Raw genomic sequence first — 25,275 nt, 5'->3', positions numbered from 1 at the left:
AAACCGTTGCTGTTAATCTATAATTTGTATATTATTAGTATTTAGTAGTGGTAATCCGAAAGATGTCTTCAATTATGGATCAATGTCGTTACTGCCAAACTTTTCAAAGAGCTACATTTTGCCATCGCAGCTAGTATTTGTAGACTACAAGCCAAACGCAACAAATTTGGGCCAATACTCCCTTTCTGCGTCAGATGTAATGAATGATGATTACCAGACTGGAACCATTTACTGATGTTTTTCAAGATTTTGAACGATTGGGCCATAACATCCTACTAGACAAACTTGAGTGGTCGCGTTTCAAGAAGGAATGTTGGTTCTTCGTACCTTATAATAGTTTCAATAGCTCATCTAAAAATCATTAATAAAGTATGATTAGTTGATTGAAAGTGTGGTAATTAATCGTTGTGCGCCGATAGTGCGGAACTTGAGACAGTTTCCTGATTCAAAAAAAAACTAACAAACTTGAATACCTAATTTTGCTTTACACGTTAGTAAGGTCAAAAATAGAATAAGCTGTTTAAATAATTTTGCATATTCATCTGTTACTTTTTCTGTTATAAAGTAGCCCGAACTGAAACCAACAAAATTAACATAAAAAAGATTGTTCCTCTAAAGCTATTTTATTCTTTATTAAGATTAATTGTCCTGCAGAAGTTGTGACACCATCTGAAAATAAATTATTATTATATTTGTTATTGGACTCATGCATGTTAGGGTAAGATATTCTTATTACAACACACATGACTACATTAACAACATAATTGTACTTACAGGATAAAAGTCGGGTATTCAACAAAATAATAATTCATTACAAAATAAACTAAATAAAGCGGATATGTGCAAAGTTACTTCTGAAGAGGTCAGAATGATTTATAATAAATGTTAGGATATATATGACCAACCAACTGCGAAAAAGTTAATACCAATAGTATATTGTAAACATTACAACATTACGTTTTCTAAGCAAAAATGAACTACTCTTAATTGTTGATAAAGAAGAGGACCACTCAGTAATTTGTTGATGTTTTTAGATACAACTGTATTATGCTTATAATGAAATGAAATAAAATAAAGGACAAAATATGTAAACTAAATATGTTTATTTCATTAGTTTCATTGAAAAAAAAAATGTAACAAAACAAATCAATACGAACTATATCATGATGACACTGAAAAAAGTTCTAAAAAAAATGGATCATTATTTCAAAGCTAAAAAATGGAAACGAATGAAACAATGAAACCATTCTCGGAAAGAAATTAGTGGTCCGAGTTGCGTAGTTCGCCTACGTGAAGATATTAAGTTGTATTACAGTGTTGTTATAATACACACGCACACGCACTTATGGAGATAAAATTTTTAAGAGACGATGATGACGACGGCAAACGAGAAAAACCTACATTTCCGTTTAGACAGGATGTCGGTTTGAGAAGATAGTGCACTGCCCGCCCGCGAGAACCGATTTACTTTTTACTCGCGGGGGGCAGAGCCGCCATTGGTTTACCGACGTCTTTGCCACGCAATTTTAATCCAATCACCCTTTCTATTTTCCCGATGATCACATTATTCGGGATTCCGCGTCCCGCCTCATAATCAGTTATCACTTGCGGTTTTTCATTTATTTTTGTAGCCAAATCCTTTTGACTCAAATTCTTTGCCTGTCGCCCTTGTTGTATCAATTTCCCGACGTCAAGGGAAATCTTTTCGTGACGTAATTCTTCAGTCTCTCTATCCAATTTTGCTGTATTTTTTGTTGCAACGTGCTGTTTATTACTTCCAGCACCCCCTAGAAATTTAGCTGAATTTTATCACAGAAATAACTAAAATGTAGTTATTTCTTTTTTTACTCTTTTAACAGGCTTAATACTATTTAAAACTATATAGGTTGTTTTAAAAGTAACAGGGCAAACTGCAATATGATTAAAACATAACAAAGTTGAAAAAGAATTGAAATGCTTAATATAATAAAAACCTCGATATAAGCGGGGTATTCCCCGAATTATCTATATGATGCATAAATCAAGAACGGTAGTTCTACTTTTAATTGTTATTCAGTGCTAGATTGTTGAATATTTTTATTGAACTAAAAGAAAAAAAATTGGGTTTAGCCGTCTTAAGAGACGCACAGCTAAACCAGAATGTTTCTAGTTCTAGTTGTTATTCAGCGCTTGTCGTATAGCAGTTAGTCTTATAGTTTTAATTATTATTCATCGCTGACGTCATGAACGGGCCTTCGAGCTGTGCACCTGCTCCTAGGATGTAACAGTCCTGTTAGATTCTACCGTCCTTGATATAAATATAAAGCCTTATAGATTGAACACAACAGTGTGGATATTAAAATTATTGATATAACCGATTTTTGGCCATAACAGACACTCCCTTCCCCATATTAATCTGTTATATTGAGGCTTTGGTGTATTTTTGCCTTAAACTTTGCCTTTAAAGTTTTAATCATAAAAACAATTTGGCTTACTATTTTTAAAACACCCTATAAAACATCTTCACCATATTATAACAACATTTAATTTATTTTTGGAATACATTACCACCTTACCACACTGATAATGATAAAGTTTTTTTATCAAAAAGATAAAATTTTTAATAACAAAACCAACCTTAAAAATTTCTTCGATAAAATTTACATCGATTTTATTAATTTAAAATGTTCAAAACTATTCATGATACAAAAATACATAATCTACATCTCTAATTGATTGAATAATACAGAATTGGGCAGAGAAACTTCCAATAATATGTGGTTTATAAGAACATTTGATGATCTAAGATATTATGATGCTTTGGGTTAAGGAGAATTTTTCATAGAAACATATTTCCCAAATTGTCTCTTCATTGCTGATTTTATTAGGGTAATATTTGAGCCCTCTAATTTTGCTTCAAAATGTAGTCCCCTCCACTAAAGCACCATAATAATTATTTAGATTATCAATAAATTTCCAAATCACCACTCTTCCTTGATAACTTCTTCAATTCCCCATGAAATCTCCTCACACAACCACGGACTCACTCTTCAATTCACAAAAAAGGAAGTTTCTCTGCCGAATCCTGTACAATTTTAAAACATTTTAATTATTCATATAAATCTTTCAAAATTTATCCTACCTTGGAGTGTTTTTATAATTAGAAATAGGTAATGTAATAAATTCCGATTGCATCATATTTTTCTAAGTACTTGTTTTATTATGGTAAATTGTTTTAATAATGCAATTCATTGCCACACGTAGAATTTTCCGGTAAAATGCTGATGGCAATAACACGTAGAGATTCTAAAATGCGACTTACATTTCTGTTGTGTTTCAACAGCCAAACCCTGTCTTCTTGCCGCATTAATGGCTTGTTCGCTTTTCATAGCGGAAGCCTTCGGGGCTCGTTTCTTCAATACCGTTACAGTATCCCAGTCCGACATTTTCACTTTATTTTTATAAAATAAAATTGTAACTACAATTTGGTCGCTAGACGAACGATGTGATATTAGTTGCAAAACATAAAATAAATTGAGCTGTTATTGTTATTCAAAAAAAATGATTTATTCAATTTTACGTTTATTTAGCAACATTAGAAATCGGATTTATTATAGCTATTTTTTTTTGTAACCTTTAATTAATAAAACAATGTTATGCAATTTTTGACAAGTAATTGATTTGACTGATGTTGTATATCCTTTACTTCTGTTGCTAACTTCGCGTCACGCCATCTTGTTTGTTCCAGTCGACGGTCAAGCGTCTTCTTCCACAAGCGTACGGTTTTTCTGTGGTAAGTTTAGTTTTAAATCACTTTTTACGATGAATTATTATCAAAATGTTCGATCATTAATAAGCTTAACTAATTTTAATATAATTCTCGCTGAGTTATCGCCCGAAAAGTTATAATTGAAAATTTTAATGGTAGCCGTCAATAATTTCTTTTGTGTTAGAACATCGACCCGATATAATAAACATTAAATTCAAACGTTTCTATACAGTAGATACGATAATATCAGTTAAAATGAATTAATTTTATGTTTTTAGTTTTCTTAGAATGGCGTCATACACACTAATTAAATTTAGAGAATATTTTTACGAAAACGATATATACAAGTATATGTATGAACACAAAGTAAAAGAAATATTTTGCGTAATTTGAAGTTAAAAATAACAAATATTCAAACGGAATAATTTCGCGGCTTTTCTGTGATGTAGGAAGTGTAAAGTCGGAAACAAGTTAAATTGTCCGCTAGATGGCGCTTGCGAAGTGACAGTTTCAAAACAAATCATAATAAACATAACCTATAAAACTTAAAAATGGACGACTTTAATACTCCATCTCTTTTCAATACACCCTAAATGACGTCCGTCTCTTTCTCGCAGTTGAGCTCGTCATCAACGCGGGAATTTTAAAAGCGCAGATGAATTTAATTTTTTAATTTAAATTTTCAAAAATTTTTTTTAACTATGAGTTTATTCGAAAAAAGAATACTGGTAATTATATTTTTATACAAAATTTTAGAAAATATAATAAAAAAAATAGTGTTTGGTCAAATATGTGATGTATGAACACACATATTAACAGTGCGTAAAGAGAATAGGTTGAAATATAAACTTGCAATGCAACCCTCGCCAAGTTAATACGACCCCTTGGTAAGTTGGTCTTTTTTACCTCACGTACTATACAGGGGGTGTTCTGGTCAATTGGTAACATAAACAACAAAAAATACTATAAAACATAATCAATCAACAAGGTTATTTTACGTGTAATCTTGGTTTATTTCATATCATTTATCGTTATTCAAGTTTTAGAATTAACACAACTTCATGTGTTTGCTGCATAGTTAGAATATGAAGCATAATTCGTATTAATTAATATAATTGAATAATTTTGATACTAATTCATTGTAATACAATAATTTAGTAAAACTAAATAAAATCTAACGTACAACTTCATCTATAGTACGTAATTCCGTACAATATTCAACTAAAAAAAGAAAAGCAGTTTCCTTCTTTTTCTTAAAAAAAAAAAAAAGTTGAGTCATAAAATGGCAAATAGAAGATTCGGAGGTGGACCTAACAGAGGTAGTCGCGGTTTTCCTCAAAACGCGAACGTAAATCCTTGGCAGGGAAACAGTGGCCCCACGGCGGGGGTTAACTCAATGGGCAATCCCAATTTGCAAACGCAGCTCGCCCTCGCTTTGAGTAGCTTACTTCAACCGCAACAAGTGAACGATCCTCCATCTTTACTCTCGCTTAACACCTCGTCGAGAAATTTCAATAACCAAGACAACTATTCCAATCGCCTCGGCGGCAATAGGGGCCGTAATGATTTCAGGCGAACCGAACCTTACAACAAGGTATGAATCTAATTTATACATTTTCTATATTATTTTTTTTATTCACTCTCCAATACTACATATATTATTCTGTATCTTAGTGTATCAATTTTTCCTTAAGTTTATTTTACAAGCTATATTTTATTCACAAAAAAATTCTATTAATATTTATTTCTATTTAAAAGAGTTTTAATATATTTCCCGAATATTTTCCAGTCTCATTTTCCTTTTCAATATATACATATCGATATTGAATCACAAATTTTTAAAACCCTATGACGCTTCCAACCCCAGTTATTAATATTTAAAAAAAGAGAAGTTGTCTGGTTTTAAAATCAATAAATTCAACTCACTGCTCTTTAAAGTAGAGCGCTCTAAACATGGAACAGCTGAATATGGTTGCCAAATTTCTTAAATCAATTTGAGTGTTCGTTTTGAGATCTACATAACACAAAATGATTTTTAAAATATTTTCAATCTTGATTCCACGACTTCCATATTTTCTTCAATAAATATAGCCTGTAAGGTAAAATTAAGGATGTTTTATACACCTCTACATTATATTACAACATGTAAAACTTAAAAAAATCGAATAGACCTCTTTTTTGGTGTATATCCTTTTATAGATAATCTTCTATTGTAATTCTAATTAAATCGAGTTTGTATTTTATATAGCAAAAATAAAATAATTCAAGTTGTGTTATTTATCTGAACGAATCCAATTCGTCGAGTTGTTTAATGAATTCTTAATCAACTGTAAAAAATGTCTTTGTATCCAGAAAACGTTATTCTACAAAAAAAATTATTTGTACCCACTTGCATGTTTTAATATGGACATTTTCTCTTCGTGTTCAATAATGAAACCACCACGAAAGATTTTTGATCTGTAACAATAAAAAGGCAATCATAATTGTCGTTTTTATTGTATTCTTCATTGAAATTTCTTTGGAAACTCGATTAGAACCAGAGATCCGGTGGTGGACGTGGTGGCTGGCGCAACGAAAAAGGTCAAAATAGGGGGAACTCCCGCAATCGTCCTTTTGGCAACAATAAGTCGCAGGGCAAAGACGGTGGCAAGTCAAAGGCCGATCGAAAGTCTTCTGATAACAAGGCCTCACAAGGTTCTGCTGAGACTGCTACTCCCCAAAAACATCATGACGATGAGAGTAGGTAAGGAAAATAATCAAAACTTGGATTAATTTTTTTATTTAAATAGAACACATTTTTTCCCTCTATCCTAAACGAATTTACAGGATGTAGAAAAAAGCTCATCATTTTTATTTTCTCTTTATTTCTTTCAAGATGACCTTTATCTTCTTAAAATTATCAAAATCAAATAAATTAATCTTCTTTGTTCACGTTCTTTAAGTCAAATTTCCCCTACATTAAATAAAGATGATAAATTTTTAATTAAATTTTTGATGTTAAATTTGGTCTTTCTTTTTCCTTTCTTGTAATAATAGGGAAGATGTTGATAAGAAACGCGATTGGAAGGAAGAGAAAAACGCTAGCGACGAGAAAGAAAAGGACGACTCCAAGGAAGCTGGAGAGAACGCGGAAAAAGTAACCAAGAAAGATACCACAAAGTATGAAGGCTTACCCAACAGTTTATTCCACTGCTTTGTTTGCAATAAAAGCATGTGGGATGGAGATTCCTTCCAAAATCATATTAGAGGTAAATTAAATATTTCTTATGAATTAAATTTTTATCTTATTTTAAATCGTTTTAGGCAAGGCTCATATTCAAATGATGGACAGTTTGGAAGAAAGTTTCCAAATTACTGTTAAAATCCTTCGCGAAAATATGCGCTTAGCTGAAGAAAAGAAGATGATCGAATGGAGTCGCATGCAGAGAAATAGCCGCAAATTTCATCAACGCAATGAGCCAGAAAGTCATTGTAATATGTGCGATTTGAAGTTTATGGGGAAAATTATTGCCCATAGAAAGTAAATATTATTTATATCTTCTTGCATTAGAAATGGGTTAGGGAGGATGGGGTTAACTGGCAAGTCATTATAATTGTGTATATTCTCCATGGGGTCTTGCTAATTGTTATATGTATAACCAGTTTTTTTTTTAACCACTCTCCAATTGTCTGATTTCGAACTCGCGACTCGTTCATGGAGGTGTGGTAATAACTAAAAAACCTTGGAAACTTTTATCTGCGCTCTAAAATCCTAAAACTACGAATTTTTATCAAATAAACCAAAGGGCAGTGGAAAGAAATTTGAGATAGGGGTTGAATACTGTCAGCACAGCTGCCACCACAAAAAATTTCATTAAAATCCCACTTTACGTTTGCTCCCACTAAATTTTCTTATTTTCTGCATAACCCTCCTTATTTGCGTTTATTAAAATGGTTTTTTGTTCAACTTTTATTATCTTTCGCTTCATTCCTAACTGCACTGCTGAAACAGCATTGTAATTTAAGATTTTTTGTTATAAATTGTCGCTACAAAGTTCTTCTTTTTGATCATATTTTATGTCATATATATTTGAATAATAATGTGACATCTAGTAGGCATTAATTCTATTAACCCTTGTCATGCGGACAAGGTACAAAATATAAAATGGTAATTATTTTATTATGTAAAATAAAGAACACACAAAATTTCATATAAATTAATTAATAACCATTTAACAATAGGAGAAGCACCACGACTGCCATGTGGTGCTTTAGATCCTTCTGATGCTACTACAATTCATAGTCTGACTGAAGTCTGAATTCATATGAAAAAATGAATTTCTGATCATAAGTGGATTGTTACTACGAATTTTAATTGCAGGCAAACATAGTTGGTCAGCGAAATTTTCTGCATTGATCTTTGGTTCTCAAATATGGATTATGTTCTCTACAAATTATGTAAGATACTAATCCATTGATGTTAATTAATTATAAAAGAATGCTAGACGCCAATGCAACATCCTTATTTTGACAGTATACTCGCCCAACATTTTATCCACGACATCTACTCCGTCTTTAATTTTATTATAGTTGTTATCTTTAGCTTACTGTGTATGTCCCATTTCGTCAATAGACAACCTAAGCCTTGACGTCACAGAGATGGGCGGAGCTTATACCGACTCCAAACATTTTCGTTGCTAACTGTGTTGCTAATGGTAAATCGCCATAATATGCAATTTTTCATTAGTGTTAAAATAAAATAAACTAAGTGATGATATTTCAAATGATATTGTTTGGCGATTTATCTTAGCAACTGTGTTTAGCAACGAAATTGTTTGGAGCCAGTATAAGCTCCGCCCATCTCTGTGACGTCAGACTTAGGCCGTCTATTAGTGTTAAAATAAAATAAACTAAGTAACTTTTTATATGACATTTTTATGACGATTTATCGTTTTAGCAACTGTGGTTGGTACCTTGTTTCCAGTCGGTGTAAGCTCCGCCCATCTCTGATGTCAGACTTAGGCAGTCTATTATATACATCAATGATAGAAACAACTGCCTTATTCTTCTTTGACATTTATGAACATAGTTGAATTCTGATTGTAAGCAAAACTAGTCAAGTAAACTGGTCTTTGTTTAGCTCCCATATTGCTTGGTAATATATGCCATCATATGCCAGGAGTTCAAGACCTTTGTTAATTTTACGAAATTTGTGAAGAAATTATCAGTTGTTACATTTCTTCCCGACCCTTTATAAGGATTTACTAAGTGTAATACTGTTTGTTCACCAACATTAACCTGTTTAGGAGGATCATCTGGTGGTTTCCCAGTGTAGATAGGCGCTTGATGCATCATAAGCAAAGAAAAATTATCCTATATTTTGCTGGTTTGGAAGATATATACTGTGCAAACTTGGTATTTATCTGTTTTCACATGTTCTATAAGTGTATCATTTTGAATCAGTCATACAATATAGCTGCTCATATTTTGCTTATTGTCTGTGGAACACCATTAAAAATTAATGCGCTTAAAAAAGTGACAAGCTTAATTTCCATAAACTTTTGAAATGTCATCTGTGGTGGTCGCTCTGAAATATTAGGTAATCTTTGGATCAAATTATTGTTGTAAGCTTCACAACCTCTATCAGCTCTCCCATTGTTTTCATAAAATAAAGGCGGGTGTCTTTGGAGACATTATTAACTTGAAAATCTGTTTAGCTGTATATGTGTTACTAATTGCTGCAGGTCCTCCTTTTCGCCATAAAATATTACGAGATCTTGTTTGGCTACTGGATGGCGGATTAGTATATTTATCTTCAACATCTTTAGGGATCGTCATAATCAGAGCCCATATAGTTTAGGAAACGTGCGCCCTTTCACACAAAGCGAATGGTTTCCTCTGCCGAATATTAAGGCTGAAGTGGGAAACGTTTGAGAGTCACATTCCTAGAATGTATAGGCCTTGGTCATAACATGATACTAACCTGGAATATCGTTTTCTTTCATTACAATGAACTGGGCTTTGGTTCATTGTCACTCATAATGCGTTATATATGTATATAACGAGAAAAGAAAAAGTAAAAAAACACTAAAAATAAAATACAGTAAAAGAAAAGATGTGTTATAGTATAAATAAAATATTACGACCTAAAGATTTTTAATGTGGATCTTATGCAATATTACTTGAACTTCGTCTCCTGAAGGTTTGTATTTGGTTAAAAACACCTCTTATGAAGCTTAATATCTATATCAAAAATATTTTCTTAATTAGGTGCATAAACTTTACAAGGTGGATAAAATAAAGAGTAAAAGGTCTAAATGAGTTAAACTTTATCCTTCTCTTTAACCTTATTTGTTATGGGGTGGCTTTGGTAACAAAAGAACCATCCTTTTAAGAAGTAATGTCCTGTTTTTAAATATACATGTAAAATATGTTAAGGTTTAATTAATAATTTCACATGGATTGTACACAATTATATTACTGAATGTCAGGTACCCTCATAACATTTTATATGTAATCATAGTTTGTTGTACTTTTTTTATAACACAAAATTGTTTTTTAAGAACTGAAGGTCATCAACGCCTTAAGAGATTTTTACATCCCAACTGTGACATTTGCAACTTGGAATTTCCGTCTCGTATGGAATGGGTTGAACATAGATTCACTCCAGATCATTTATTTAGTTTGAAAGAGAAACTAAATTCTACTACTGGAAACGATATTGAAGGTCACATCATTGAAGAGGAAGTCGAATGGGATAACGATCCCATTTTACAAGAATCACTTCAAGGAGAAGATGAAAATCCCGTTCTTGAATTGGATGATGACCTCGCTAATTTATACAACCGAGTTCCGACATATTTACCACATAGACCTGTTGGTAAAAACAGCTTGACGAAACTTGAAGGGTTCTTTTGCGATATTTGCAAGAGATTTTTACGTAATGAAACTGATTCTCAGAATCATTTAAAAAGTGAGAAACATTATCATGAATTTGTAAGCGCTGTGAAAGATAAATTCCGTGCTAATGTTGAAAAGGATGAATTGGAAGGAAATTGGAAGAGAAAGAATAAAGGCGGAGAGGAAGGCGCTGAAGAAAAAGAGGACGAAGAAAAGGAAGGTTTAGATAAATCTCAAGACGAAAATGCTGAAAATGGAAGTGGTTAGTAAAAAAATTATCTTAACTAACTCAATCTAACTTTTTTCGTTTTGTTTTTCTGTTAGATATGTATGATCCTGAAGAAGCTTGCAAAGATGAAGAGGATGAAGATGAAAATGCTGGAGAAGTGAAAGAAGGTGAAGAAGTCGAGGAAACCACTAAACCAACAGCTGCAGTTGCTCAAGCGGAAGGTGTAAAAGCTGAACCTACCGCATCAGAAGCCGTTGTTGAAGCTGAAGTGAAGGTTGAGGCTCAATCACCAAATACCAGACGTCGCACCAACGTTCGGAATGGCGCAGGGCCCAAAAGCAAAAAAATAAGGAAGAATTGAATAAGTTCAAATCTATATAAATATAACATTCGCAATTAGATTTATTTTAAAGGTAATTTCTTATACTATATTGTTTTGTCTGTAGTTGTGGACATTTATTCTTTTTTTTTTTAAATGACTTAAACTGATTGAAGCTGATTGTAATCGAGTATTTTATAGTGTAGTAATCATTTTTGTGAAAGTTCTAATAAATAAAAATATACTGAACGATTAAAGCAAATTGTGTTTTGATGTAAATTAAAACTTTTTGTTATCATTTAATGCGTGCAAATTGGCCATATATAAAAAGTTAGCGTTAAAGTGACATTTTTCTAAGTTATGGACACTAGAGATTTGTTACTATTCGTCTAATAATGCCAGTTTCTTTAGGATATACTTCTACAATATATTTCTTGGTGGATTTTAATTTTTAAAACATTGGGATTTCTTGGTACTGTTTTTCTACTATGCATTGACTTTTTTCTACAATTAATACTAGTAAGGATTTATATACTGTTTTGAAATTTATGATTATGTAATTAGCCATAAAGTCTATTACATGAAGTTGGAGGCATGTAATTTTATTTTTTTGTAATGAGTTCTTTATTTTCTGATTTCTAGCATAATAATTCTTGAGTAACTTAAATTCGCATTTTTTAGAACTTGCGGATAATGGTGTTTTGGGGATAGCTCGTCTATGAATTTAAATTGGACTCAAATATGGAAACTTTTTAACTCGAAATTGGTATGTTCTCTTTGTGGATTTTAGTAGGTTCGGATGTTGAGTGTGATTGCAAATAGGATTGCAAATTGGTAACCATATTATTTTCCAAAATAATTTTGAACCTGAGTATAATGACATTTTCCACTAGCAGGTTGTGATACAACTAACAAGTGTTGAAACTAGTTTTATATAACAACGTATAAAGCTAAATCCTGATATGTTCAAAATACTAAAAACCTCTTCGTACCTTGGAAGGCCACGTGGCTTTTTGTGGACAACTTCATCTCCAAACTTCTTGTTCCTACCGTTATATTTGACAATTTTATATCGAAATCCAAGCAACCCATCCCATTTTGAACAAACGAAAACGTACAATTAAACACCTTCAGGTTTTTGGGATCTATGTGGACTTCAAAATGATGTGAAGTAAAAGTTAGAGCATTTACTTTCACATTGCCTTTCAGTTTGTCAACTGTTTCAACTCCTAAATATTGATAGAAATTAACAGAAGAGGTTAGGGGTTAGATATTAGGGTTAATTTGTTCATTATCTAGCATTAGCAAAGTATATGAGATTGACTCTTGCAAAAATTGTTTGCAACTAATTCTGACTTAACAGGGATCGTTTGTCGACAATGTTGTCAAGCACTTGCCAAATGTCTCTACTCAGCCAATGCTAAGACTAAACCTGACATTGATGATTTCAAAATAGGGTGACTTAAGGAGTGTGATTACTTATAATAAGCTTTTCCACGATTACTATCGAATCCTTATTGATAAAATCTCTGAAGAGATTTTGTATGGAGGCCAATTATATTTATGAACCATAGAAAATCTCTTCTGTAACCTTCAGTAACCTGTGATCGTTCACTTCTGAACTCTTATCCTCTTCCATGTCTTCTTGCTCTGTGGTGCAATCAACCACCGTCTGCCTGCCACTTCCTCCTACACTGTTTTTAGTTTGTCTAGGACTCCACACTGCTACTCTATATGCCCGCCTGTGACTAGTCAGCTTGGCCACATGTCCAGACCATTTAATCTTAGCCATTTCTTGAGTTATATCAGTAACCTTTGTTTGTCTCCTAACATTTTCCTGCTTGCATATATATTTTTTTAGTTCATATAAGCTTTTTTCATACAATTACTAATGTGTTGTCTAAATGTTAGGTCCGTATCGATTTGTAATCCCAAATTTCTGGCTGACTCAACACGATTTAAGGTGACATCACCTTATTTATTTTGAGGTGAATCTTGTAAATATTTTTAATGATTTAAGTTCAGCACAATAAAATTTGATGATATCGGTGGTCATTCAATTAACTCTTTTCTTTTAATCCATTGATTGCCAAATAGTTGGTTGAAATAAGCTTTAAGAGAAGCAGAAATACTATATATGTATGGTAAAGTATAGTTTTATTTTACGTTAGTTTGAATAATATTATTTTCTTTCATTCGGTCTGGTTAGTCCGTTTCAAACAGAATTTTCATTCTACGAATGGAGGCCAATTTGTTACGCCCTACTAAATACTTCTATATCTACCACTTCACAATACACCGTATATAAACGAATTTTTATCGTACATGCACGTGAACATGTACGGTCAACTTGAAAATTCATGCCAGAAACCTGTTCGCATACACAACCCACTTTACAAATCAGTTTTATTCAGATGAATAAAACCGTTAGATGGTAGTATATTTATTGATTCGCAAGATTAAGGTGAAAAATTGGGCGATATAAGAAGAATTTGAATAATAGAGCTTGGAAATATGATATAGAATAATATTAATACAAATTAAGGACGAATACTTATTTTAAGTTTGATGTTAAATTTAAGTTAGATAAAAAATATTCCATTCCGTTTGTTAAAACGGCATCCATTAAAGTGGAAGTTTGGAGCCGCCGAGACGTAAGGAAATTACTGTGACTTGTGAGTTCATATCTAAACGGCCACGGGAGCTCAAGTTGATCGTATCGCAATGCAGATAACAAGGGACAAGTTCTCTAAATGTATAAAGGGCCATCCCTGTGTGTTCCTTGAAATTGCAGTTTAGGTCAGTTGGTTTCACAAGCTAAAATCCTCGTTGTGTACTTATACACCACCTGAACAAATTTTTGGTTTAAAGTAGTTTGTGTAGCAAGTTTCATGAATGATAGTTATATTATATTTGAAGATCACAATATTTTGTTGGATGTACACTTTATTAATACATTTTAGTTGAGATTTTAGTAAACCTACTGAGTTTGTATATTGTATTCGTAGTTGAATAATGTATGAAGTTGTTTCCTTCATCTGTCGCTTCAAAAATGGTTTCTTTTTGTTGAATTTCTTGGCGGGTGTCGTGTTTCAACGCAACGTCGTAGGCAACGACCGGCACCGGAACATCCGCCCTATTGTCTCGAGACTACTACTTGCGGTCTCATTCTCAGACCAAAAACAATAACTGTCTACTTTCTGAAATTTATTATCTTATTATGGATGAACATTTCTATGGATGCGGTACTTGTGGAAATTGTTTAATAATAGAAATAGTGCTTACCTAATAATTTTCATCCAAATACTAACAACATCCATTATGTTTAATAAACGGTATCAACTACATTAATTTGTTTAAAGCTAACGGTGTACAACCAATGTTATTTTATTAAAAAAACAAGTTACTTTTAACTTGTATTTATATGAAATATTTATACATAGATTTAAAATAAACTGAATAGTCGCAACAACATTTGCATTTTATTTAACTCAATAATCTGCTTTCCGCTACAGTAGTAGTAGAAGCATGCAACGTTTCCCTCTCTGGAATATCCGTAATATCAATTTGACATATTTATTCACTTGTATGTGATCCCTATGGCAATGGGAACGTCCCAGAGGATCGGGTCAGTGGTTGTTAGCGAAAACGTCAGATAAACTAAGCCGACCACGGTTTGCTCTCTCAGCCTGAATTCGCTTCCCTTACACTACCTGGTACAATTGCATTCAAGATAAGGGCGAGTTTGGCCATTCGAATTGGGAATATTTATCTACTTTATGCGCTTTTCCCCTTTCTACTTTTACCCTTCTTCTCGAATTTCTTTCCGATACACATCAATGATTCTCAATAAATATTCATAAAAGAATTGATTATTATATTAATTAAAAATTTCATTAGAAAAATTTGCTGGTTGTGTAAAAAGATAATCATAATATAAAAAAGTGCATTATTAATTTTCGTTAACGCACACTCACATTCATATTGCTTCGTTTTGAAACCTCTGTTATATACAGGGTGGTCCATTTAACGTGAGACAAGCGATTATCTAGAAAACGATTCATTTTACATAAAAATGAACCAAATGAAAGTTGTTCTGTGTGAAGGGGGAAACCATGTGACGATAACATGTTTTGACTTTGACCTTATGTTCAAGGTCATATGTAGGTCACATCAAGGCCACACGATCAATTATTTAAATGGCACCTTATGTTTTTGATTGCAAAATCTGAATCTATGGATAAAAGTAAAATAATTAAAAAAAAGTTTTTTCGTGTGGTTTTGCCAGTACGACGGCGAAACATCTTTTGTAGACAAAATCTAAATAATTTTTTTATTCAAATAATTTTAAATATTGTTTATTTATAAAAAAAATGATTAAACGATACTATTAATCAACAACCGATTTCCAATACATTTATCAACCGTTCTACTAAAACTTTCTTTACATCTTAAAAGGTTTTCTTGGCTACTATTTCTGCATGCATTTCTTATCCGCTCTTTCATGTTTTCTGGCGTAGTCGGTACCTACTTCGCGATAAACATTATCCTTAAGGAAGCCATACAAAAAAATCAAGAGGTCCTCTCCTTCCAATCCATCGCCCAGCATAATCCCGATCTAAAGCTTCACGTGCAATATGTGAAAAATGTGCTGGACACCCATCATTTTGCAGCCACATATTTTGTCTTTCTTCCCTGCTCAAATCTACAAGTAACGTTGGTAAGACGTCATCTAAAAAATGTCGGTACTTCTCCCCATTCGGTATACCATCAATAAAGTATGGACCGATCAATTTATCACCAATTATGCCACACCAAACATTAGCCAACCAAGGTTGTTGATGTTCTACTTCACGCAACCATCTCGGATTTTCAACACTCTAATAGAGCATCTATTGACTTGTCCTTTGTTTGTAAAAGTAGACTCATCCGAGAATAGCATGTTACCAAAGAAATTGACGTCCAACGGCATTCGTTCTTGGGCCCATTGACAAAATATTAATCGATTATCAAAATCACCTCCATAAAGCTGTTAATGCAATGAAATGTGGTATGGGTGATACTTGTTGCGCTTTAATATTCTTAAAATGCTGGTCTTCGATATTCCGGCGTCAATTGTAAGTCGTCAAGTGCTAACTTGAGGATTTACCTCAACGCTAGCTTATACCGCAATTTCCTTTACTTCCGTAGTTACAGTTGCTCGCCGAGTTCTTTTTGTTGATTCCACAGTTCCAGTGTTAGTGAAATCATTCACAACACTAAAAATAGTTTCTGTCAATTCGGAACAATTGTTGCTCCAAACTTGTACACATACTTTAATTGAAGCGTAACCGAACTGATTTGTTTAAATAGGGGAATTCGTCAATAATGGCGCCACATCTACCAATTGAACGCGGTAACGCACTTACCTTGTTTACACACTTAGCCCACTGCACCTTATTTGATATTAGTTCTGTTATCTCGGCTAATTTATTCTTAAGGATTATGATAAAATTTGCAGATCCTGACGGTGCTTCTGCTTTATATTCTATTGGTTTATAATACGGAAGGATATTACTGCCCTCCTATGTACATTGTGTTAATTAATTATCATACCCGCCGTCATCATTGCAAGTATGCAACCAATATCACAGTATTTTTATTGCAATACGCGATTTGCGTATTATGCGTATTGCACTGTGATATTGGTTGCATGCTTGCAATGATGACGTCGGGTACGATAATTAACACACTGTATATCAGAATTACCTTGACAAATAATAAGAGTTACTTGATTTATCGATACAAGTTCTTCGAAAACTCTTCTAGGCAGTTGAAACATCTATTTTGTTTCAATTGGTTAAAAAATAATAAAATATATATGACAAAATCAAGTGAAAAAAGAAAAATCAATATTAACCCAATAACAAAAATAAAATATAATGTAGAACCTAAAATTATAATTCATTCTCTTCTTTATTAATATTCTACCTACGTTACGCAGCAACTCACGACCTACCCCCAAGATACACTGCTGTTAAAACAGTGACTGGAAACCCTATGTTTAACCTGTGCATACAGGAGTCGTATTATATCGCCACGAATTTCATTAAATAGCGCATAAATTTGATATATAAATGATCTTTGAAAAATTACTAGTCTGTGAATAGGTATAGAGAGGGGTTCCCAGAATCGGCTTAATTACATGCAGAACTTTCCCCAAATTGAATAATAATAATAATATTCCTTTATTACCCAACAGGCATAGCCTAAAAAACGATAACAATACGGATAATATTATATTCAATAATATAATAATACAATAATATGTATCTGTATATGAGAAAAAAAATTTATAAAAATTCAAGAAATTAACAATTAACCAAATTATAAAGAAAATAAAAATAAAAACTAAATAAGTGAATTGACATGCAGGTGATCACTGACTGTCTGGAATCCTGTTGCCCACCTTACAGAGAGTGTATGTTGGCGCCCGTCTCATAATGTTTGTCCTGGCATAAGGAATGACGAACCCTAGTCGCTCAAGAATGAAAGGACAATCGATGTTATATTCGATAAGCTTTTGAAGAAACTTTTCATAAAATGCGTTTCTTCTGTCCGCCAAGGAAACCAATATTGTGTCGCGCAATCAAATCATTTTGTGGTATACTTCGCTCAGGGTAAATTTCATCAGATTTGTTAGAAAGAAATTTTAAGAAGCTACGATAGACTCGATCAATGCTTAAGAACTCACACGCATATAAAGGACTCTAAATCAGGCAAGCGTATTCTAACTTACTCAGAACGGAAGCACAATACAACGTCTTTAGTAAGCTGACACTTGTGAAATATTTAGACACACGCATCACAAAACTTAGGGACCTAAAGGCCTTCGAACACACATTATTGATATGTGTGCTCCCTCAACACGACTTAAAGTGCTGGCAGCAATATTGTAACGATATATGCATAGTGACGAACATCGGCTATAAGTAAGTACAGAACATTTATCTATATTAAGGTTAAGTATATAGGTCTTACACCATTGCACTATTGTGTTTAAGTTGTGCTGCAGCTTATCTGCATCTGTCACCGATGAGACTTTGGCAAAGATCTTGTTATCATCAGCATACCCTAAAATCCAACAATCAATTTTTAGAAGTAAGTTATTTATGAAAAGAACAATTAATAGAGGGAACTCATTAGAAAAATATCAATTGTAAGCAACATAACATTTTCTATGTTGCAAATAAGAGGCCAGAGGTTGAATTGCTGAAGGGACAAATCCGAAAGAGCTCAATTTATGCAAGAGAATTCTATGGTCAATCAGATCAAAGGCTTTGGATAGATCAGTGTATACAACATCCACTTGCCCACGCCTATCCAAGATGCTACAGATAAAATCGGAAATTGTAGCCGAACTAATTGTAGAGCGACCGGAAACAAAACCATGCTGGGAAGCTGACGCAAAGGGGCGTGCGCTGGTGTACATAAAAGAATATAATAACTTTTCAAATATTTTAGAAAAATTGGAAATTATCGAAATTGGTCTATATTTTGAGAGGAATGTACGATCATCCTTTTTATAAACAGGCACAATTTTTGATCGTTTCCATCGTTCAGGAAATTCACAGAACGTAATGGACAAGTTAATAATAAATTTAAGAGGGCAAGCAAATATATAACGGCAGTCTTGGCAACAAATCATCTCCAGCAGTATGCTCATTAGAAAACGTTGCCATTAATTTAATTAGCTCTTCTTCTGTAGTGGGATGAAAAGAGTATGGCAAGGCATTGAAATCACATTCAGTGAAAGTTCGGTCAGTAGATATAGTGTGAACAGCAGAAAACATGTTAGCAAAAACATTTACAATATCTTAAGAATCGGCAAGAACATTGCTCTCTTTATCAATCAGATTAGGGTATTCTTGTGATACAATAAAATGAATATTAAATGCTGAAAGGATGCAGTAATCCATCCATCATCAAGGTGACCATCATCTTGAGCATTCTAGTGGCCCAAGATGATATTTCTGGCGTTGCGAATGGAGATTTTTCGCCTCCATTTGTTCAACGATTGTCAGGAAGAAAGAAATAAAAAAAAATAAAATTCTTTTTCCGGTAAGCTCATTTCTACATAATACCTGCTGATACAATAAGTTTAGATTGGATACTCTTGCGTTTGTAGTCTATGCAAAGATGCAAATTTCACAATTTCTCATTGTTCATGTTTTGGTATTATTGATAACAGCAAAAGACATGTTTTTTTTTGCATTTGATCAACATCATGTTCATCTTATCTATGAATTGTCAGAATAACGCAATTTATGTAGATTAAAATTTACGATTTAAAGTTGCAAAAGTTTCGGTTACTTCAATACTAGAACGATATAAATTGGCTTCAAAACAAGATCTAACAAATTCTTTGTTAATCTTGATACGGTTTCAACATTTAATGCTCATTTCTTTGCAATTTAAGTTCATCACAATTTTACTGTCACATTTAGTTAAAAGAAGTTTTATTTCAAAAATAAAAAATACAATGGTACTAAAAAATGCTTGGTTTGATCCTTCAGAATATTAACATTTACGTTTTATGCATAACGTACAATATGTAATGAAACAGACATTTATACGTGAAATTTATAATAATTATATTTAATTAGCTGCAAATGGTGAAATTGTAGAGTTTCTCTCTATATTAATTATTGAAATGCACAATATTGACCACAAAATTGTGAAAATATTAAACAATACATTTTAACGGTCTCGTTAGGTAATTAATGGCTATATTTAAATGTACGGATTATAATTATTCCGCCACCTTCGGATTATTTTACAAATTACTCTTTTTCAAAAACCGCTTCAAATAATTTTTGGACTAAATCATTAACGCATTTATGAATCGTTAAAGAGGAACGGATGTACACATTTATGGATTGAATCGCGCTTTAATCCGATTCGTCGCTGGAAAGAGAATATTTAGTTCAACACTTTTTAGTTCTTTTCTGAAACAGATACTTTTTAAAAAGTTTAAATCAAAATAATGATTCATGATCGTGTCCAGGCTTGTTGCGGTAATAATTGAAACGTATATTTTAAACTGGTTCAGAATATAATATAGTTAGTAACAAAAATACAAATGAATTTATATTACGGCTATTAATTCGTTAGGTAGTAAATTATTCTTTTTCCGGAAAAGCGTTCGATAATTATTCAAATGGCTTCGCACCGTGCTAAAACGGCAGGCCCCCATCATTACGATAATTGCACGTAATGCCTCAGATTACCGCCTCTCTACCCCCAATTTAAAACACTGCAGCAGCTTTTACTGCTATTCCCTCTACTAAATGAAAAATCCATTTAATGTAGCCCAAGTCCTTTCTATAATTCCTATTAACGTATTATACAATCAAGCAGAATATTTAGTATATTCATGTTTGCAAATGAAACCTGAATAGGTAAAGAACATTCAATTATACCAATTCCCTTTACGCGTTGTAGATAATATTTGGCGTTTAAATTGTAATGTAAAAAAGTGTAAGTATATAATATAGTATCCTCGTGGTTTTCTCAAGTAGTGGTGGTGGGTTACCTAATATTTATTTGTTAAACTACGGGGATGTATTCTGTTTTCACCCTCCACTTGAGTTAATTGAACCAAGTTACCGTGCGGGGTCGGACTATAGCTTGTGTGTGTCAACTTGGGCCCAAAGTTCGAAACTTGCTCACTTATTTATGTCCTCGCTCTCGTCCCAAGTTCAGGAAACTTAAAGTGAATTGCGGAAAAAAATACAGCGAAGGTATCAACTCAACTAAACGGCTCAACATTTACTATTATTGTAGAACATTATTAAATCAAGAGTTATAATACGATTTCCAATCTCAATGAAATTTACTACAAATTTGTTAGGGAACATTTGGAAATGGGATTAAATTTGAATTTGCGTGTAATGTTGTGTATTAAGAGTTGCATTTCACACAACTCGTTTCTATTTCTGCCATTAAAACTTGCACCACTTGTAGATGTTGCTTGGCGGCAAAGCAACGCGAATATTAACACTGTATCTGGACGCTTACGTTGGAGCATTTACGTACGTTGCAGCTGCTACACGGGACGCGGAGGAGAACGTAACCAAGCAACCTGAGAGGGAAAACTTTTAAATTGCTACGGTTAGCATCGGATGTTATTGCATATACAATAATTCGAATTTTACCCGATTTTCAAACAGTTATGGTTATGGAAAATCATGTACCAATTTTTTCTCTTCTTTTTAGCAAATTTTCATAGATAGAAATTTGTGGAAAAATAGTTAAAAAAAAAGTAGAAATGGAAAACGCTTAAAAGATAAAACCGAAATGAGGATAGTTTAATGTAGTAAATTTCTCCATTATTAACCATTTGCAGTTGCGGTTCATATTAAGCGGATATTGCACAAACTAGATGAGAGAGTTTCAACGTTTAACCCCCTCCGGGGTCTGTGACCTGCTAAATTAAACATAAAGCAACGACGTAAAGACTTTTTTTAACCTTAAAAGTTACATAATCGGACGCTGGTTCAGAATTACAAAATTCTTGTGCTTATATAGCATATATTTTTTAATATGAAAAACACATCTATTAAAAATAATGGCAGCATTATAACTATTTCATCCATTTTCATCATGTTAATGTTTCCACAACAATACATAAATGAAGATGACAAAGAAAATGAAATTCAGGGCGACGCAAATATCCAAATTATTAGTTCATATCAACACCGTCCTGTATCTGGTATACAAATGAGAATATTGATGAACAGTGTTTCCCAAACATGCTGGTCCATTTAACGAGAGACCAGCGATTATCTCGAAAACGGTTCATTTTACATAAAACCCTTATTTTCAAGGTCATATAATAATAATAATAGACTTTATTAGAATGGAATTTCACAAAATAACAATATAAATTTAACTGGTTGGCAAGGGCGAAGTTAAGACAATCGTCTTCTCTTCCACTCAACCCTGCCATAAAAATAAACAAAGTATAATAAAAATGAATAAATACAAAGCAAAACTAATCGAGGTACAAATAAAACTAATAATAAAAGTGCACCGATAAAAAATAAAACGAAAGAAAAGATTTTTAAAGATAGTTATACAATTACATAAAAAGCAAATCATCGCATTCCACGTGTCCCACCCTGTATCTGATCACATTGTTCTCCATATAAAAATTTTTTGATCTTTACTTTAAACGACGGCAAGCACATTTTCAATGATTTGGGTAAGCTACTATAAAATTTAGATAAGTTGTAAGATAATGATCTCTCAAATAATGTAGTAACATGTAGCGATGGTGTGACAATACCCTTGCTTCGAACATTTAAGCTATCTTATCATACAAATGAGATGGACATTTAAGCAACAGTAACTTATGATAAAATGAAACCATATGGTATATGCGACGGTTAAACATATTCAGCCACCCAAGATCCATCAGCCTGTGTGAGACATGACACCCTCGTCGAAGCCCGAAAACCATTCGGAGACATGAATTCTGAACACGCTGAATTATTTGCACACAAAAGCTAAAATGGCTCAGCACTAAGGATTCGCAAAGCATAATCGCCTTTGTGCTGCGATTTAAAATGTTCCTCATGCTATATATGAGCTTCAAAGCAGCAAATGAAATTTTTGTTTTGTCCAGGATGTGCTTTTCGAACCTAACATTTGACTCGAGCTGTAATCCTAAAGTTCTGGCACACTCCCTAACACCAATACAATTACCACCAATATTAATTTTAAAATTTTCTGCGAGAGAATCTCGTGCACCTCGCCTGTCAAAGAGTATAACCACTGATTTATTTGAATTTACCCGTAACGAGTGTTTAGTGCGTACATCATTCAGATTATTTAAATTATTTTATTTATTAAATTTAAATTTATTCAAATGTGCATAATCTTGTTTCGTCCTATATTTATTAACATTTCGCAGTTAGTCTGTAATAATCTATAGAGAAAAGTTACGTTTCTGTTGAATAAGCGAAGTTTTGTTCTTTTTGAAATGGTCTTATTTCGCCAGTCATATCCTCCTCTGCCCCTCCGAATGTTTCAACTCGTTCCAAGTCTCTTCTATTCACTGTTAACCTAGTTTTGACTCTATCCTGCAGTTTTCTTAGCTTTACCTCTATCACAAAATCTTTGTAAAAATAGGAAAATGTTGATTACAAACTCAAGGTCCTCAAGTCTACTGAATATCATACAGGTGACAGAATACACCTTTGTCTCATCCCAGAATTTGATTGAACCTTCAAACTGATCCCATATTCTTTGATAGTACACCACATGATTCTTATGTTTAACGACTCAAAAGCTTTCTCAAAATCGATGAAGATGAAATAGAGTGTCTAATCTGCGGTCTGCTCAATTATTATGGAATCCTCTTTGCTCCCTCCTCAAACGATTTTCCACGGAGTCTCTAATCCGCTTCAAGTTTATCCTCGCGAGTATTTTACTTGGCACTAACAGAAGAGTGATGCCTCGCCAGGTGTTACAATGAGTGGTCCCCTTTCTTTGTTAATCCATATTTCCAGTGTCTAGGCGACTTTTCTTCTATCCATATCTTCTCAAACAACGGGTGTAATAATCTAACAATAGTTTCAATGTCTTGCTTTAGTACTTGAGGTGCAATGTTGTCTACTCTTTCTTGTCCTCTATTTAGAACCAAATTAAGAAATGTTCTTTCCATCTCTTTAGCTGGTCTTTTTGTGTGGTTAACAGTTATCCTTACTTCTTATAGGTAGGTCTACTCTTATTGAATTCTATTCTAAACAATATTTTTATAATGGTATATAGTTCCTTGGCATCAGCTCTTGCTGCAGCAAGCTGCGAATATGTTTGCTCACCTATTCACTTCCCCTTATCATTTCTCACACTTTTCTTTGCTAGATGGTCACTAGCCGTATACTCTGCCTGCACTTGGGCTTTTTGCTGCCTTGTTTTGCTAATATTTAGTCGTGCTTTGATCTGCTTGAACACATATTGGGATAATAATATTATTTTCAGATTCATTCGAATGCTATTTTGATCTTTAATGTTCCTTATCTGCTTTCTTTGGGTTCTTTTTAGTGTCTTGATTGTATTTCGGAATTGATTCTGATTACTTATATAATGAGAAGAAAGCTTCTGCTTTTACTTGCTTTATGATTTACATTTCCACATTGCATATTCGGTGATATTCTTCTTTAGTTTGTTCTATTCATTCTCGTATTTTCCTGTATCTTTTCTTTCACTTTGTTCTTTTTGGTTATAATAATCGATATTGTGCCATGTATCTCTTCCGCTGTTTTGGTCGTGGTTTCTTTTTCATTTTGTCGTTCCATTTTGGCTATTCCTTTGTTCTAATGTATTTACTCTCACTCTTCCATTTTCAGTCAGTATCTTAAGTTGTTTGGTATTTTAAATGTTGTAGGTTGTTTAATATCTGGAACTGCGTATCACGTCTGCATCTTCTGTTGGAGCATATATCTGTGTTACTCTCACTTTTTCTTCCAATTCTAAACTTATCTTAATAATTCTGAAATTTGCAGCTTTCCAGTTTACTATTTTACTTTAGACATCGGCATTCGTTATTATTCCTACTCCTTCTTTGGTCGAACTTCCCACCGGATTTCCTGCTATTTCATTTACAATTCTTAGGTAGATTTTTATAGCCCCTTCTTCTTGATCTCGCTGAAATCAAGTATTGCTATTCTATATTTTTCCATTTCCTCAATTATGCTCTTCTCTTTTGAACTTATCGTCGGCTAATTCTCATCCATGTCCGAGGCTTCCGTAAATACTCTAAATCTCTGATAGTCTGTATAGGTGATTGGTCCTAACGACAGAGATCCCGTTACCTCGAGACAATTGTCCTTTGGTCCACGGGTGTTTATTATGAATATTCTTAGTTTTGTAGCTCGATTATTGTATCCTCTCCAATCAACTGCTAATTGCGAAAGCTGTGGAGATTCTTGAATTTGACGAACCCATCCTTACTTTCGTCAATTACTTTCTAAGATCCTTCGATCTTTCAACTTTTTCTCTTGCTTTATACTAAAAAACACCTGTTTTATTTAACGAAGATTCAACGATTTTTTT

At 33.1% G+C, this 25,275-nt stretch overlaps 2 protein-coding genes across 4 annotated transcripts; one reads left to right on the top strand and one right to left on the bottom strand.

Annotated features, from left to right (window-relative positions):
* Positions 1-1,229: 1,229 nt before the first annotated feature.
* On the bottom strand, positions 1,230-3,495 carry LOC111428820 (multiprotein bridging factor 1). 2 transcript variants are annotated; one of them, XM_023064524.2, is made up of 2 exons: positions 3,302-3,495; positions 1,230-1,787 (listed from the first exon to the last, which is right to left on the bottom strand). In XM_023064524.2, exons 1-2 carry the CDS (start codon positions 3,423-3,425, stop codon positions 1,465-1,467), a joined length of 447 nt encoding a protein of 148 aa, XP_022920292.1. In that variant the 5' UTR covers positions 3,426-3,495; the 3' UTR covers positions 1,230-1,464. The 2 variants fall into 2 exon arrangements, with proteins under 2 accessions (XP_022920292.1, XP_022920291.1); XM_023064523.2 differs by having other exon boundaries at positions 1,256-1,799; positions 3,302-3,494.
* A 194-nt stretch (positions 3,496-3,689) lies between these two features.
* LOC111428819 (Protein on ecdysone puffs) lies at positions 3,690-11,437 on the top strand. 2 transcript variants are annotated; one of them, XM_023064521.2, is made up of 7 exons: positions 3,690-3,772; positions 4,946-5,342; positions 6,283-6,491; positions 6,785-6,996; positions 7,052-7,268; positions 10,291-10,889; positions 10,952-11,437. In XM_023064521.2, exons 2-7 carry the CDS (start codon positions 5,031-5,033, stop codon positions 11,215-11,217), a joined length of 1,815 nt encoding a protein of 604 aa, XP_022920289.2. In that variant the 5' UTR covers positions 3,690-3,772; positions 4,946-5,030; the 3' UTR covers positions 11,218-11,437. The 2 variants fall into 2 exon arrangements, with proteins under 2 accessions (XP_022920289.2, XP_022920290.2); XM_023064522.2 differs by having other exon boundaries at positions 3,702-3,772; positions 5,019-5,342.
* Positions 11,438-25,275: the final 13,838 nt, after the last annotated feature.

This window comes from Onthophagus taurus, chromosome 2, assembly GCF_036711975.1.
Source record: "Onthophagus taurus isolate NC chromosome 2, IU_Otau_3.0, whole genome shotgun sequence".
In the NCBI taxonomy this organism is placed as follows: domain Eukaryota; kingdom Metazoa; phylum Arthropoda; class Insecta; order Coleoptera; family Scarabaeidae; genus Onthophagus; species Onthophagus taurus.
This window is presented reverse-complemented; position numbering and strand designations above follow the sequence as displayed.